Source organism: Toxotes jaculatrix, chromosome 7 (assembly GCF_017976425.1).
Source record: "Toxotes jaculatrix isolate fToxJac2 chromosome 7, fToxJac2.pri, whole genome shotgun sequence".
Taxonomy (NCBI): Eukaryota; Metazoa; Chordata; class Actinopteri; family Toxotidae; genus Toxotes; species Toxotes jaculatrix.
This window is the reverse complement of record NC_054400.1, coordinates 8799011-8814872: the sequence shown is the minus strand read 5'-3', so window position 1 is coordinate 8814872 and position 15862 is coordinate 8799011. Positions and strand designations below refer to the sequence as shown.

The 15862-nt window shown below is 39.9% G+C and overlaps 1 protein-coding gene across 1 annotated transcript; it reads left to right on the top strand.

Moving 5' to 3' along the window:
- The first annotated feature begins 251 nt into the window (after nt 1-251).
- On the top strand, nt 252-15820 carry spef2 (sperm flagellar 2). Its single transcript, XM_041042561.1, has 39 exons — nt 252-379; nt 611-713; nt 866-1118; nt 1393-1551; nt 1853-2008; nt 2560-2636; nt 2801-3014; nt 3170-3358; nt 4041-4228; nt 5388-5559; nt 5792-6014; nt 6163-6236; nt 6326-6392; nt 6509-6555; nt 6724-6827; nt 7027-7274; nt 7422-7488; nt 7594-7748; nt 7980-8117; nt 8743-8822; nt 9139-9266; nt 9667-9805; nt 9927-10064; nt 10152-10297; nt 10418-10486; nt 10627-10708; nt 11008-11067; nt 11155-11278; nt 11386-11511; nt 11765-11903; nt 12412-12484; nt 12694-12850; nt 12955-13061; nt 13380-13562; nt 13738-13830; nt 14175-14345; nt 14616-14831; nt 15231-15353; nt 15669-15820. The coding sequence occupies exons 1-39, from the start codon at nt 322-324 to the stop codon at nt 15732-15734; spliced, it is 5112 nt and encodes a 1703-aa protein (XP_040898495.1). The 5' UTR covers nt 252-321; the 3' UTR covers nt 15735-15820.
- Nucleotides 15821-15862: the final 42 nt, after the last annotated feature.

Here is a 15862-nt window from a genome sequence, read left to right as displayed (position 1 = left end):
TACCGTTGTCCCTGCTGACCTCTTTTAAGCGTAAAATTGCACAGGTTCTGGATCAGTTTGTTGTCATTACATCCCCGTGTTCATTTGGGTACAAAAATGAAAACTGATCCAGGGTAAGCTGGCCCTCCCGCTCCCATGAGTGCCTTCCTGAAACACGCTGGGCAACCCTGTTGACGTGTCACCGTGGCAACGGTTCACCACAGGGATTTCCTCGGTTCAGTCTGTTCTTCAGTCAGTTTATTAGCGAGCTAAAGAGCCATACTGTTACTTAGTAGCATGTAAATTATTTGGTAGTATATCGTCGAACTTAAAAGAAAGAAGATGTCGGATATATTGTGCAGGTGGTTGAACCAGGAGCTCCAGTTGACAAAAGCCGTTGGTAAGTGTGACTAAAGTTACAAGCCTGACATGCTACCTGTTAGCTTCATTATGGCAACGTGAACGGCAACTCGACGCTTTATTTACCGTTAGCCGTAATCCTTTGGGGCACTAAAAGGCAAAGAGAACAATGTAAGAGCTGTTTAAGAAGGTAGATAACGAAGTTAAAAATTATTACATGTTGAAAATGTTGTCACTGTTTGCGTAAATGGTTGCATGTTCATCTTCACAGACCCAAAGACCTTTGCCAAGGATTTCTCCAATGGTTACCTCATTGGAGAGGTTCTGCATAAATATCAGTTGCAGAACGATTTCAGTATGTTTATGAAGAAAGAGTAAGTTGCTCTCTCTTTCTCTCTTGGTTTTTCTAGTTGTTCATCCATGATCTTGATTTTGGTTACTGGAAAAATAGCTAACTGCTGCTTAATACTCCTAACACATTTAAAGGGTTCAGAATTATTAACCTTTTTCTTTCCTTTTCCCATAGCACCTCAATCTCCAAACTGAATAATTTTACGCGCCTTGAGCCTACTCTCCAGTTACTGGGGATCTCCTTCGACATAAACACAGTCCAGGAACTGATGCAGGAGAAGCAGGGTGTTGCCACACGCCTCCTTTACCAACTCTACATCTCACTTGAAAAGAAGAAGAGAGCAGAAATCAGCGGGGCAATGATGGAAATCATGCAGCCAGCAGCCAATTCAGGCCTGCACAAAAAGGAGCATGACATCTTCTCTGATGTAAGGGGTGCTGTTTAAATGTATTGTGTTTGTAGTATGTGCACGGTTTGGGGTCAATGTATATGGATAAAAGTGTGTTTTGATCTATAGACCTATTGAGATGAGTGGTCTAGCTATTGAAAAACTATATGATGAAGTATGAGAACTCTGTCTTTTAGTCTTTCAAACTTCTAATACTTTTTATGTTTGAATTTCACATTATTAGTTTAGCAAAACATCAGTATCTCCAAAAACATGTATTTTCCATCATGTTACTGTCTGTCTTTCTATATAGCGACTGCATCAGGTGGTGAAACGTGATGCAGAGCTGAAGCTGCAGAAAATTTCTCAGCATTATGAGAAGAAATGCCAGGAACTGAACGACAGGTCTGTCACGACCCATCCCATTCAGCAAAAGAGACAAGAAGAGAAGGGAATGAAGAATATTGAGAAGGTACTAGAGACTGTCGAAAGTGCAATTTTATCAGTACAGTATTTTAATACTTTACCCCTGTATTCAGTTAACATAAGATCCAAATTTATGACCATACCTTAGGCAGTCTACAGTTAACATCTTTATCAACATGACACATTTTTTCTCAGTCTCATGTAACACAGTTACAAGTCAGTATTTTGGTGCTGGATGTTACTATAATACTACAGTACTTAATGAAAACCCACACATAAGCCCTAGTGTCTTGATGATGGAATACATAGAAAATCATGTTACTGACATGGAGAACTGTTTGCTGCAGGTGCAGATGTGCCGTCTGAAGTACAATGGCATTATGCCTTGTAACCAGGCCACAATTGTCCAGGTACCCAACCCACCACCCTACACTTCGCAGCTCAACCTAAAGAAGAGACGACAGCAGCAGCAGCAGTTGCAGCGCAGACAACGACAAGCACAGGTGTGATCCAGATTAAATAAAGTGATAATTTACTAACCGGGAATTACATTTCTGTCTTGCTAACATAGTGTTAGCTATAGAGTGGTTCCCACAGAGGTTTTAGAGGCTTATGCTTGCTGACAGTGGGCCTTATGTCCTGGTAGATGTCCCCTCAAAAACTCACATTGGTCACCAGAGTCTGTTGAGCACATGATGAAAAAATCCTTAACATAACTTTAGAAATGCAGGCCCAAGAACATAGTGTTTGTTGATAAGTTTACCAGATGTTCTCTGAACTTCTAAAATCCAATAGCATGTTATTGTTTAGCAGCAGCTCATTGTTTACAGAGGGGAGATGTTTCTAATTCTTGTTCTCTACCAAAGTTTTCCTTGGAATCAACTAATGACCCTCTGTATACATCACTACCTCTAAGGCAATTGTCATGCTACAATGTTGAATCAATTTTTCACATCACATTTGTTGCCTGTGTCAAAATTAAAAACAAAGGAGTGACATGGGTTTGTTTGTCTTTGTGGTAATGCAGCAATTTTTTTCCATTTTGTCCATGCAGACAGTCCAGGCTGAAATAGCCCAGTTTGAGACAAACATGAAGAAATTGGTTACTTCTGGATTTGCTTCCTCTTCAAGGTGAGAAAAAAGCAACATTCACTAAACTAATATTTGATTTATGCTGCATTATGTCATTTAAATGTTTGTATCATGGCGTATGGTGTATTATAGCAATCTGAGACAGTGGCGATCATACATACTGACAATGAGTTAATGTGTGATTTGAACCATATCAATTGTAGTGGTCAGCACATCCCTGCGGATTTTCCCCTTGATGGCAGCATCCAGGGCTGTGAGGCCCCTGGAAGTGGAACTAAGCTGATATTGCAATCTAACAGCAAGTATATACAGGAGATCCGACAGAGGCTGGAGGAGAATGCTGTAGCTCGTGAGCAGAGAGAGAAAAGACGCAACAGATTCCTGGTGGAGCAGCTCAAGGCCCATGAAGATCGAGAGGTGACACTTTTCCTCTCGCCGAGAAATGTTAATAGAGATAGATACCCACTCAGGTGGTGTGACCATTTATTCGGTGCAGTCTGTTTATTTCTCTAGTTATTCAAGTTTAGTCATTCATCAGTCAACTGATCAGCTACTTCTGCCCCACCTTGCAGGAGGCACGGCGAGAGGAGCAGCTGGTGAAGCGCCTGACACGTCAGACTCAGCAGGAGCAGCGTTTGGCATCTCAGCTCCTCCAGATACGTATGCAGAAGGAGGTGATCCGGGAGAACCGCCTGTTCAGAGAGCAGCAGTACCAGCAGCGGAGAGAGAGGGACTTCCAGGAGACTCTGGAGAGGGAGGCGGTGAGATAGGATGAATATGGAAGAAGAATAACACTCTCTATTGCTGCTTTGTATTAGGCTGTATCACTGAAAGTCTGAGTAATGTCATAAGGAGAATGGAGAGAGGGTGGATTTAGTTTGTACAGTATCAACAGGGTATTTGGTATTATGAAAAGAAAGATAGAGAGGGTGAGACTTAAGAGGGACAGATAAATGGTAAAGTAAGTCTGTATGAATCATGACATAAACCACCGTCTATTTATCTGTTCAGTCCTTTCAGTGATCACACTTATACTGTACATGACTGTGTTAAGTGTATAGTATGTTGTAGTATGGTGTGGTCAATGGTACGGTGGCATTGTTATTAAAGGAATTTATCAGGCAATTCCAGAGCAGATTCTCATGTGATTAAGTCTCAGATTGGTATTACTGATGTCGTATCTATTGGCAAACTAGAAAGCTGAATGAACTGTGACCTACTGTATAACATCAGCTATACAATAGGTAAAAATGATTAAAATCTCCATTCTTTTTCTGTAACCTGCAATTTCATTAATCCACCTATTGCAAAAATTAAATTACAGAAATGTCCAGTGTAACATCTTTCATAGTCCGTAATTACTTACAACAGTGGTGATTAGCAGGAATATTTATATCATGCCTTCTCCACTCACTCCATCTTTTTCACTGGGGCCCGGTGTAGGCTTTGGCTCAGCAGGCTAAGTTGGACTGTGCCGAAGAGATCAAAAAGGAGCTTGAACTCTTAAACAGGATTGCTGCTGAGCGAGTTCAGAGCAGATACAAGAAGCACTTTAAAAGCTGCAAGGACATTTTGGAGCAGATAGTGGACTTGGCCACCAAGGTTGGAGAATATCGACTGCTCACTGCAAAGTATGTAACACAATTGCTTTTAATGATTCTGTAGAAACATGTATTCGGTATTTGGGCTTAAAACAACCAAACCGATGTTTCTGTTAGTGAATTAATGAGTATGTGGGAATTTCAAAATTGAAGTATTATAATCACAAAAAGTTCATGATCTGAAGGATGGGACTGAAGAAGTGATGTGTCTGCAAGTTTATTTATTTATGCTTGAGTAAGGTTCACATTCAAGCACAAAGTGTATATTACATTATATAGGTTTTTTTTTAAATCTTCAGAACAAAAATAGACAGGACCAACAGAACATGCCTTATAAGTACTGGTTTAAGTATGTTTTGTTTGTGTCTTTCTTTCTTTCTTTCTTTCTTTCTTTCTTGCTTTCTTTCTTTCTTGACTTCTTACATAAGATGAACTCTTTTATGAACTGTATTAAATCTGAGGCATTGCAGTGCAGTGCTTAATTCAGATGCAAATCCAAAGTCTGTGAAAAAAATACCAATACTAGAAACAGTCTTGTACTCCTGACCAATGGTCAAATAAAATTAGGAAATGTCAACATCCAGTCTGCTTCTTCTCATGGTCAAATACATTATACCACAGATAAACACTGCCCCCACAACCCTTCTCAATATTTACTTATGTTTATGTATGTATCATGCCTCCCTAGTTTTTAGATATCCACTACATCAGATCATCTGCTCTTAGATTAACCACTTCTTGAAACACAGATAAATTTAATCCTCTTCAGGCTCAGTCAAGCAGTTTGATTTGAATCAAATTGGAGGATATTAAAAAGTACTGTATGGTCCAGATAGCTACCTGATATGCAGTAAATTAAGTAGTTCAAGCAGGTCAAACCATTTTCAAATGTGTGATCCTGATTTAATTTTAGAAGTGGTTGAAATTAAATATATCCTCAGATTTCTCTGAGTGCAGGAGTCTGCAGAAGTAAAAATAAAAATAAACTCCTTCAATGAGAACTCTTTGATGAGCAGATCTGACTATTTTCAGCTACTGTTAGATGTCTTCTGATCAAGCACCCATCCTCTTGGCTTTTGGGATGTGCGTGTCTTTGTCATAATTTTCTTTCCAGATATCATTTTAACCACAATTCTGCTTATTAAATCTGGCTTGGTCTCCTGTCATTTTTTTCTGCTGTCATGTCCAGTCTGATTCCAGAGAAGCTGATGAGAGAGTGGAAGGAATTGCTGTTCAGTGGTCTGCCTCTCTATGAGCCGATAAAGGGCCAGCAGCCCGGGTATGGCTTCTCTATCCCACTAGATCCTGTAGAACTTAAGAAGCAGGAGATACTCAACAACCAGGACTATGACGAATACATTGTGAGTTTGAGACACGAGTGCAGTGTGATTTTAAATTATGCTTGTACGTGTGGTTGCTCGCACATTTGCATTTGCATTTCTCTACCAGTATCAGGCATAAATAGACATAAAGCAGAGAAAGCCAACCAAGCTACATATTTTGACACTGAAACAGTTTGAATTATGCCTGAACGGAAGCCATGAACAATCTAAATGTTAAAGATCCTCTTTATCTTGGCCTTATGTTTGTCAGAACATGGCAGGTGAGTGGGCATGGCCAGAAGAGGCAGGGGAGACCAAATTACCCCCAACCAACAACAACATTCTTGGACATGTTGTCTCGCGACTGAGGAATATTGTTCATCCACCCATCATGGAGCCCTCCTCACCTTCATTTCCTCACTTTACCCTGAAAGCATGCGTCCTGGGCAAGTTTTGCTCTGGAAAGACCACCTGCCTGGCCAAGATTGCAGAAGGCATGCAGTCCCAACAAAGATGCAAGCATACACACACAACAACACGACACACCACTTAGTTAGGTTTTAACCATATATTAAAAACAAACCTGGAATAAGTTTGCACATCTTATTTGATGCTGAGAATGTGTGTTGTTTTCTGCTTTAGTTCATGGCATCTGTGTCTTATCAGCTGACACACTGATTGAGGAGGCGCTGAATGCTTACCATAGCGGAGAGGAGGTTAGTCAGATACAGTATAACAATACTGTACTTTCACTAGTATCCCTTTTTATTTTGTCTAGTCACATACATTTGGACAAAATTTACAGGTCACAGAGCAGCAGGGAGAAAAAGACACCGAGCAACTGCTCAGATCCTCCACATCGCTGAAATCTGGTAGGTCTCTACAGCGTGTTTATATGCTTGTAACAAAAATGTACTGCATATGAAGTATTTCACACATTTGCTTGTTTGATGTGATATGTGTCATTCTTTATTTCATTGTTTTATAGACCTTGGCACTCCAGAGGAAAATAGAGACAGTGACATAAGAGTAAGAGTTTTTTCTGTATACGTATATATGTGTGATTTTCTGACTTTTGACATTTTGTGCTTAACTTATACATAACATAACCTTTATTCAGTTTGTATCACTAACCAACCTGATTAAAAATTTCCTTTCCCCAGTGATAAAACAATGACTTTCTTACATGTGTCCCCTATCCAGCTGTCTACCCGGGCCATGCAGGGAGCAGCTGCAGAAAAAGAGCTGAGAAAAGGCAACCCCATCCCTAATGAGCTGTTAGTAGACATCATAGTGGAGGCTATCAGGTAAGCACATAATCTGTATTGCTATAAAATACTATAGATAAGATTTAGTTAATTGTCTTATTTCAGTTTTACCGTATGCAATTCATTTCAATATTTGAGAGGCTTCTCAATTATACAATTACTTTAATATACAGTGTGGACAAAATAAACAAATCCCACAAACACTTTCTAGAGATTTAAATTGTTATGTTCTTACTAGGCAGGTTCCAGCTCAGTCAGGTTGGATACTGGATGGCTTTCCAGTGGACATCACCCAGGCCTACCTGCTAGAGAAAGCCCTGGGTGGGTCTGTAGATGTAGGGAATATAGCTGAAAGCAGCAGGGTGAACCTTGCTGCTGATCCTGATCCACCCAAACCTCTGCCACCTCCAGCTCCAATATTGGACCTGGCTCTGCTGCTGGATATCCCTGATGAGAGTGTGGTCGAACGTGCATTCAGTCAAACTGGTGGGGGTTTGCTGTTTATCTGTGTGCACCCAAACCTTATATGTTATAGTGTGCGCATGTATACATACAAAAGTAACTAGTCAAATGTAAATTGTACATTTGTGTTTTTATGGGGTTCTCCTTTTCTCAAACCTGGTGCAGATACAGATACTGCTGTTGATACAACCTCCCATATCACAGACAAAAATTTGTATCTGGCACAGATTCCACACAGGTAAGAAAGAAGAAACAAAAGCGAAGGTAACTGAAATCAATATATTACTGCTGCTGCCTGACAACCATATGTGACTAATATCTAACAACCCCACCCCATCCCCAGGATCACAGCTTTTCAGGACACCTGGCCAAAACTGGAGAAATGGTTTGGTGAAAAGCAAAAGATTTTGGTCCGTGTTGATGCCAGTGTAGTGGAGGAGGAACTATACAAGAGAGTTGAGTCTGTCCTGCAGCAAGTTTTGATTCAAACACAGGAAGGTAACTGGTTGTCATTTTAGTACTAAGCGAATTAGTAGACTCAAGTTCTTGTGTTTTTACCTTTAAGTTCAGAATCAGTTTCTTCTTTGGTCCATAAGATTAGTTGAAAAAAATAAGGTTAAAATAAGATGCTGATCAATTCTCACTTCTTCTATGGTGTATTAGACAGTATATGCTCTCTGAAAGCAACCAAATATTTACTTACAATATTCCAACATATTCCCTCATCAGCTCTTGCTGCTTCTCCTGCTGGAGATGTGTTGGGCAGTGAGAAAGCTCCAGACTCCTCCTCTTCAGCCAGTCCTCCACCTGTAGACCAACCTCCAGCCCTCACAGACGAAGTCCCAGGCCACACAGAGTCCGATTCCAGCCTTAACGGGGAAACAACCCAAAGTGTGAACTCACTTTCCAAATCCAACACACACTCACCCAAAGGTGATTTGATCACTAGTTTGTGGATTACAAAGTCACGTCTGGTCACAAAAGAAATTGATCTCGCGTAGAGATGATTTATAAATGATATTTATTGACAATAAATATGGTCTGTTTTAGACATATTTTACAACTAAAAATTGTGTGGATGGTGTATTTACATTCTTAGTAAAGAAACATTTTATGTTCCAAATGTACTGAACTGAAATGACTAAGTTAAAAATATTTAACCCAAAGGATAAGGTCATACATTAATGGTTCCTAGTTTTCATAATATAACACTTAAGAATATTGAGTGACTTTCATAAGGTAATTTAATATCATTATCAGTGTCTGGGGTGTTTTGGGGTGATATGACACTAAATTGCCTTCCACTGTCAACACTATCATTTTTTAAATCTCATTTAGTCACTTAATATGATATTATGATTATTCATTGATTAACGTTCAATAGGTATAGATTTACTTTGTTATAGTGATGATTTACATACATTTGACTAATCAATAGGGCACTCTAGGAAGACATCAACTTCTTCAGTGATCAATGAGGACCTTCAGGGAGTCCCCAAGAACCCACCTGAATCTGCCTCTCCCTGTCCAGGTTCATCCAGTTGGGTCTATGTGGATGAACCCCTTCCTCCAGTAGGATATGACTTCTTTTTATGTTTTGTTTTACTAATCAGAGTTGGAAGTGCACTTGTAATCTCTTTCTTCCCTGAAAAATCTTGTTTTGTCATTGACATATTACACGACATTCAAATGCAACCGCTGGCTGAGTTGCCACAAGGTGGCGCTCTAACATGATTTAGCCTACGAACCTGTGTTTTCCTACTTTCCGTTTCAGTTATGTGAAAATACATGTCATGTCTGACATGACGTCTCTGGTGCATTACACTTTTCTCATTATCCTCTGATGCCCCCTGCTGTGCTCTTTTCCCATCCCCATCTCGATCTGTAGGAGATCTCCGAGTTTCTATGCCCCCACTGGGACACAGTGTGTGATTCTTACGTGAACAACATAAAGACAGTGATGCAGCAGCTGCGCTCACAAAGCACTATTATTACTCATCACCTTTTCAACATCAGGTATTCTTAGTACAGATAAGCACTTAACTGTTTGCATGTTGAACACCTTTCTGTTTTTTCCCCATTTCTATATTTGATCTCTGTAGCTGAGGATTCATCATTAATCCTGATTTTATCCCTCATTTTATCCCTCTAATACTAGATATACGTTTATAGCTGTAGATACAGTTCACTATTTATAATTAGCCTCTGAACACAGTATCAATCACAGGCTATCATAGTTATTCTTATTTTTTGGGTACAATAGGATGTGGCCCAAATGTTCATATGTTAGTTAGTTTCTTTGCCAGAAATATTTCACAAATGAAAGAGAATTTATATCAGATGAAATGGAAAAAAGTATCTGTGATAAATATTATATTTCTTACTATAAGTATTACCCACTTTCTTGTATATGTAGAGAGGAATTCAAGCATTACCTGGTGCGTCCAGACTCCAAGCAGGAGTTAGTGTCTCAGTGGCAGAAGAACTTCAACAGCATTCCTGATGATATGAGAGAAGATGAGGATACCAAAGCAGAGCTACATCTGAGACTCGATGTAAGAAGAATTTGCTATATTATACAGTACAAATATTCTTAAGCTTATTATGAAGATTGTGTGAAAACCAGCTTAAAAATTAAAATATAAAATATGTGGACGTGTTGTGAAATGTGTACAGGAACTGCGTGAAAATTTGTGGGACATCAGTGACAAGTGCAAGGATCAGGATGAGCAAGAGAGGGCCTCTTTCATGTGTGACAGCTGGCTGGAGGACCACACTGCTGTACTCATCAACCACCACTCCATGCTCATGCAGGTAACCTATTGACTGAACAGAAATTTCTTTTTATGTGGGGGGGGTTGTCAAAACAACAATCTTGGATTGTTTGTGTGTGTTATATAGGTGGAGTTGGACCGTTTCCAGGAGACCCTCTGTATTCTCAGGGTCTACTATTTCAGCATGTGCGAACAAGTGCTGCCTGAGCCACCCTCCGACTTTGCCTGCATCCCCCTACTGAGCATCCCAAAAATTAGGGATCAGGATGAGAGGCAAGAATTTTAATCGCAACATAACAATATTAATACAAGATAATAAATTGAAATGACAAATTTGTGAATAGTTGAAGGATAATGAGTGGAGAAAGTGAAAATTTCTTTTTGTTCCACCAGTGCTGAGCCAGCAGACACAAGTGTGTGTAGTCAGATGGATGACGGAGAGGAAAAGGGGAAAACTAAGCTGTAAGGGAAAAGCACTATCGAACACAGTGTTTTCCTTTAAGTTGTTTGATAGATGAAACGGATGTTGTCATTTCCTCACAATCTAAATTTTGCCCAGCACAAACATATACACACAAAAACAGTTTCTTCCTCTTTACCAGTGTTCTGCTCCTTCCCAGACATCCTGACTCCTCAGGACGGGTCTCTAAGCTGAAAGACCAGGGCCAGACAGAACCTGTTCAGGTCATTCCTGCATCTTTTTATGTACCTTTCATCCACTTTGGTTGATTTAGTCTTTCTCATGGTCTATAACGTAAAGGACTGCTGTAGAAATTATATACCCTTCGATCTTAGGCTGTGCTACCTTATAAGGCAATTCTTCTTTGTTGTTTTTAATTAACTTAAATGTAGTTTGTAGTGGAATACCTTATAACTAACCAAACTCTCTGACACTTACAGAAAGATATTAATGGTGAAATGCTATCAGCATTACAATCTTGCAATAAGAGATACTGACCCTTTTCATTGTTCTCTCACTCTAGCCACCCCATGAGAAACTTGTCTCTGACTATGAGGAGGCACTCAGGGCCATCAGCAAATTGGTAATGCTCTGTGTGTGAGAGTTTGTATGAGCATTTTATGGGGTTTTTTTTCCATTCCTGACATGTATGGGTCATATCTGTGTATAGGTGTCAGCAGAAGCCCACCAGGGGGAGACAACAGAGCAAAAGGAGAAACCACAAGAAAAAGAGAGGCCCACTGCAAGTGCAAACAAGACAAAAAAAGGAAAGCAATCAGAAAAAAAACAGAAAGGCATGTCTTAGTATTAAGAAATCGTTGGAGAGGTACCCCCTAACGTGTACTGTATGTTTCCGTAGATATTCTAGGTCATTATATTCTTCCCCGTCTTGTTCCTCCAGGTCCACCGTCCCCACCTCCAGCACCCAGCCCTGCACCGGCTGAGGACAAAAAAGCAGAGAAGACTCATGATCAAGAAGTCAGAAACAAAATACATAAAGAATATGCAGCTGTGCTGGAGCACGAGGGTATGCACACAGACACACACACACACACACACACACACACATTAACAGATTTGGAAAATGTGATTATCTGCCATATTCACATATTGTCAAATTTATTATTAAATTGCCAAGTGGTTTTCTAAAAAAACACTTGGGTTATGACTGTTTTAATATGTGTGCATATGCAATTGTGCACATACATACATATGGGTGTGTACATGGTGAATATGCCTTTATAGTTGTGTTTCTGAGTGTGCATATGCGTGTTTTCCAGAGAATGCAGCAAAGATGCGCATTGCACTGATAAAAGGTCATGGTCTGGCGATAGTGCAAACCTTGCAAAGCAGAGCAGAACAGGTGTTTAGCAGTATGGAGAAGTGGTTAGAGGCACACTATCTTGCAGAAATGAAGAGGTATGGTACAATAAAAGTGTGGGTTCATGTGTGGTATAGTGTGGTGTGGACCATATGTGCATATAGAAGGACATGAATGTGATTTAAATAGCAATAGCATTATCACTGCATTGCTGTCCCTGCTTTATTAGTATTGTTGTTTGTGATCAGTGTGTGTTATATGTTGTCTATTTTTTATTGTTTAATGCCCTTTACTGTAGTCTGTACATACAGGGTATGTATGTACTTATGTAAGCCCTCAGAATTTAATTGCTGGACTAATGTGTTACTTTTTGTATTTCCTTATTTACCTCTTTGGCAAAAAAAAGTCACACAACATGAAAGATATCCACATTAATGAAAGCTCTATACATATTAATTCAGAATATAAAAATACATGCTGCTTGTTAAAAGTCGTGGATTTTAGTTTCCACTGAGAATGAGCCATTTCTAACACATTTATGCCTGGTCATTAATTACACATAGAAGATATGTGTGATAATTTATGTGTCTGTCTCCTTTTTTCTAGCATTGACCAATTGACAGAAGTAGTTCGCCACCACATAGAGGCTGGTGCCAAGCTGCAGTTTGAACTAGTGCTGGTATGTAGTGACTTATTAATTGTATTGATTTTTTATTTCAAGAAAATTTTAGCATCTACCCCAGTTAGGCATAGTGTGGTGCTCAGAAGTCAGAGGGTGGCTACTATAGTCTGAATTGTTCTTCCAGTATGTGACATTTGACAATAGGCTGCAGTCTCTTTTAACCCTCACTCTTCCCATTCTAAGATGCTCTATATTCTCGTCACCAGCGATATACTGACTTCTATCTGAATGGAGACCACCACATGGTGGCCAGCCAGGCTCCCCCTCCCCGTCCACCTCCTCTGGAGAAACCCACACGGTCCACCCCGACCATCACACAGCTGGAATTACTCCACCAACAGCTATGCAATGCTGGTCCATCAGGTGCATACATGGGAGACAAGCTGTGGTGTGACTGGGTCTATTAATCTTGCTGTCCGATTATTCATCCACCCATCGATCCTTTTTCCTTCCTTTCTGACTTTCAGGCCTCATGTCCAGTTGTGAGTTCTCCAGTATGCTCAGGGATATCACCTCTGTTAACATGGGCAGAAACACCTTGCCTGAGCCCTGGATCAACAAGAATGAAACGCAGGTACTCTTCAAAGTATTACAGTCAAGACACAAAGTTGGATAGTAATGACTTTTCTCTTTACCTCATAGCACCAAATATTAAAACAATCCAGCTAGGTAGATTGTTTATGAGCAATTTGAGTCAGCGGTCAAAAAAGTTTTAAAACCAAATAACTACATAATTACACATCACTTGACTACAATCCAGTGCAGAAGAAACAAAGCAAGACACAAAACCTCCCTGAACAATACTTTCCGATACTCACATAGTCTAATCAGCCAAACAAACGACACATTACATAGCTCACGGCAACACCATTCTTTTCTTTCCTGTCCCCAGCTGATGGAGATTGTGTCTATGCTAATGGACAATGATGAGCTTGTAGACTGGCGTCGGTTTCTGCTCAGTGCTGCCCTCCCGTGGCCATTTCCGTCTTTAACACAGCTGCTGGTGGTGCTACGACGTTTTAAGGCAGCAGATACTGGCAACACAGGTTATATAAGCAGGGAACAGTACCTACAGGTTAGTCTTTACACACACCTGACCATGGCTCCTCTTTGCTCTTGTGGCTTTACTGTGTACTGAGACTCTATTTCTACAAGCAGACCTGAGTTCAAATCAGTGTGACGACACATTTAGTATATGTTGAATACTTTTTCAAAAATGTTTAAGATACTCTTTCCTTCTTCCTCATTAGACAGAGTTGTGGTTTCCCAGTGAGAGTGTGCAGCCCATCCCTGAGGACCCCTCTGAGCCTCTACCTTATGACCGTCTGGCTAACTTACGCAAGGTAAGTACCTCCAATGACTGACAGCTTAATTCAGAGTCAAGGTAAACTTTTATTATCCCTGAAAGGGAAAATTCGAGTGCTCATAATACACAAACAGCATAAAAGACAGGGGTTGAAAGGGCTTTTCATCTATTCTCAGTGGCATGTTATTGCAAAAAGAATTAACCTAAAACACAAGCTTATAGGAGATACATCTGTCATCATAGTACCATCCATTTTGTTCTAAACCTCAAAGGGATCAAAACCCAAAGTCTTATGTTTACTGTATGTCCAAATGAACTGCTCTAAAATGTAAAAAATGAAATGAATTGACAGTGACATTGGTCTTTGTTCTTCCTTCTCAGTTCTTTTTCGAGTTGTTTGCAGACCATTCTTTCTCTCCCCCTCAACTTGACTACGTGTCCATGCTGCAGTACTTTGCAGCCGATCCTAACCCCGGACAGGGCTTCATCAGGGCACTTAGTGTAGTGCTGGGACAGCATCTTAAACACTCCTCAACGGGCCATCTGGTCAAGGTGAGTAAATTAATGTACAAAGAAATGTGAATGAAGTTTCTCCTTGGAATTATTGCAAAAAGCGCTTTATTTTCTTATTTATTGTTTTCTGTCACCAGTGTGCTCAGATGGTTGAGAATTATAATAGAAACCAGTGATATATAAATGCAGCAGCATGGGTCTCTAGTGGTTGGTTGTTTGTTTTTGAATGAAACGTGAGTGTTAATGTTTCTCTTTGGTACAAACTATTTCACATCAACAGGACAGTATCACTGTGTGTTGTGTATACAGTCTATGCCCAGTATAGCAGAAGCTACGGAGCTCCACTCCTCAGAACTTGATGGAGAGTGCAAGGAAGAAGAGACTCTGTGTGCATCAAGCAGTTCATTGGTGGAGCCAGAAGTGTCCATCCCTGCTCTCCTTGCTGTCATCTGCCACAAAATCCCCAAGATGAAAGACGGCAGCCCTTTCCCTCCAGGTTGCCTGAGTCAGGAGGAGCAAACTGAGGTATTGTAAAAGTTTAAACTGGGCTTTTAAGAAAGTACATAAATAAAGGGCTGGATTACTTAAGGAAAGATTGGTGGAAGAAGAAATGTATTTAAAGATGAACATTTTAATTTCCAGTTCAGCAGAATGTATTTTCCCTCAGAAATATTTTGTTTTCTATTATGCTCTCATCATTTCACTGTCAATAGGCTGATAAAGACACCAAAGCTAAATTGTCAATAGTTTTAATCTACTGATTCTGTAGGTTTAGTAATACCTTAGTGTATTTTAAATGCTAAGGGGTCTGTACTTGAAATTGAAATTGAATTGAAAATGAAATTTCTAACCACAATTATTAACCATATTTTTAAATGAAACTCTCCCCTCTTGGTAATACTGTTTACCTCTGCTGCCCTCTAGCTCCTAGTGCAAATATTCACAGAGCTGGGCTACAAGTCTGAGAACTGTGTCCCCTTCTCCGTTCTGTCTGAGCATCCTTTGATCCAGGGCATGATGGAGACCGCAACACAGTATCAGCTTGTAGTAAGTCTTTATTTGTTTATCATGCGTTTGCTATATGTTCCCCTACCAAAGTGTCTGTTAGATGAGAATCCAGAATAACACACCATTTGTCCTCTGCTGCTGCGATCAGTCAGACATAGTGGTCACCTAGACCTTCCACCATCATATGCATTTATATTCTCATTGCTTATTTTTTAAGCTGACAAAATTACGTGAAGGTTCACATTCGTTCTTCATCTCTCTCTCCCTCCCCTCCATTTGTGTCCTTTCTTTCTTTTTTTCAACTTTGATTTATCTCTCACATTTCTGTCTGTCTTTTTCCTCTCTGTGTCTCAGAACATTCATAGAGTGCTACTGGCCCATGAGGGTAAAGGGGAGGCTAACAATGTGACAGTTTCCTAAAGGATGCTGCATATACAGTACATATACATGCTGCTGTCTGCATCAGGAAGAACTCTTTCATTTTGAAAATGCAAACAATGTTGCTTTGGCCATTTTTAAATATTCTCATTACTTTTATTTTGAAATAT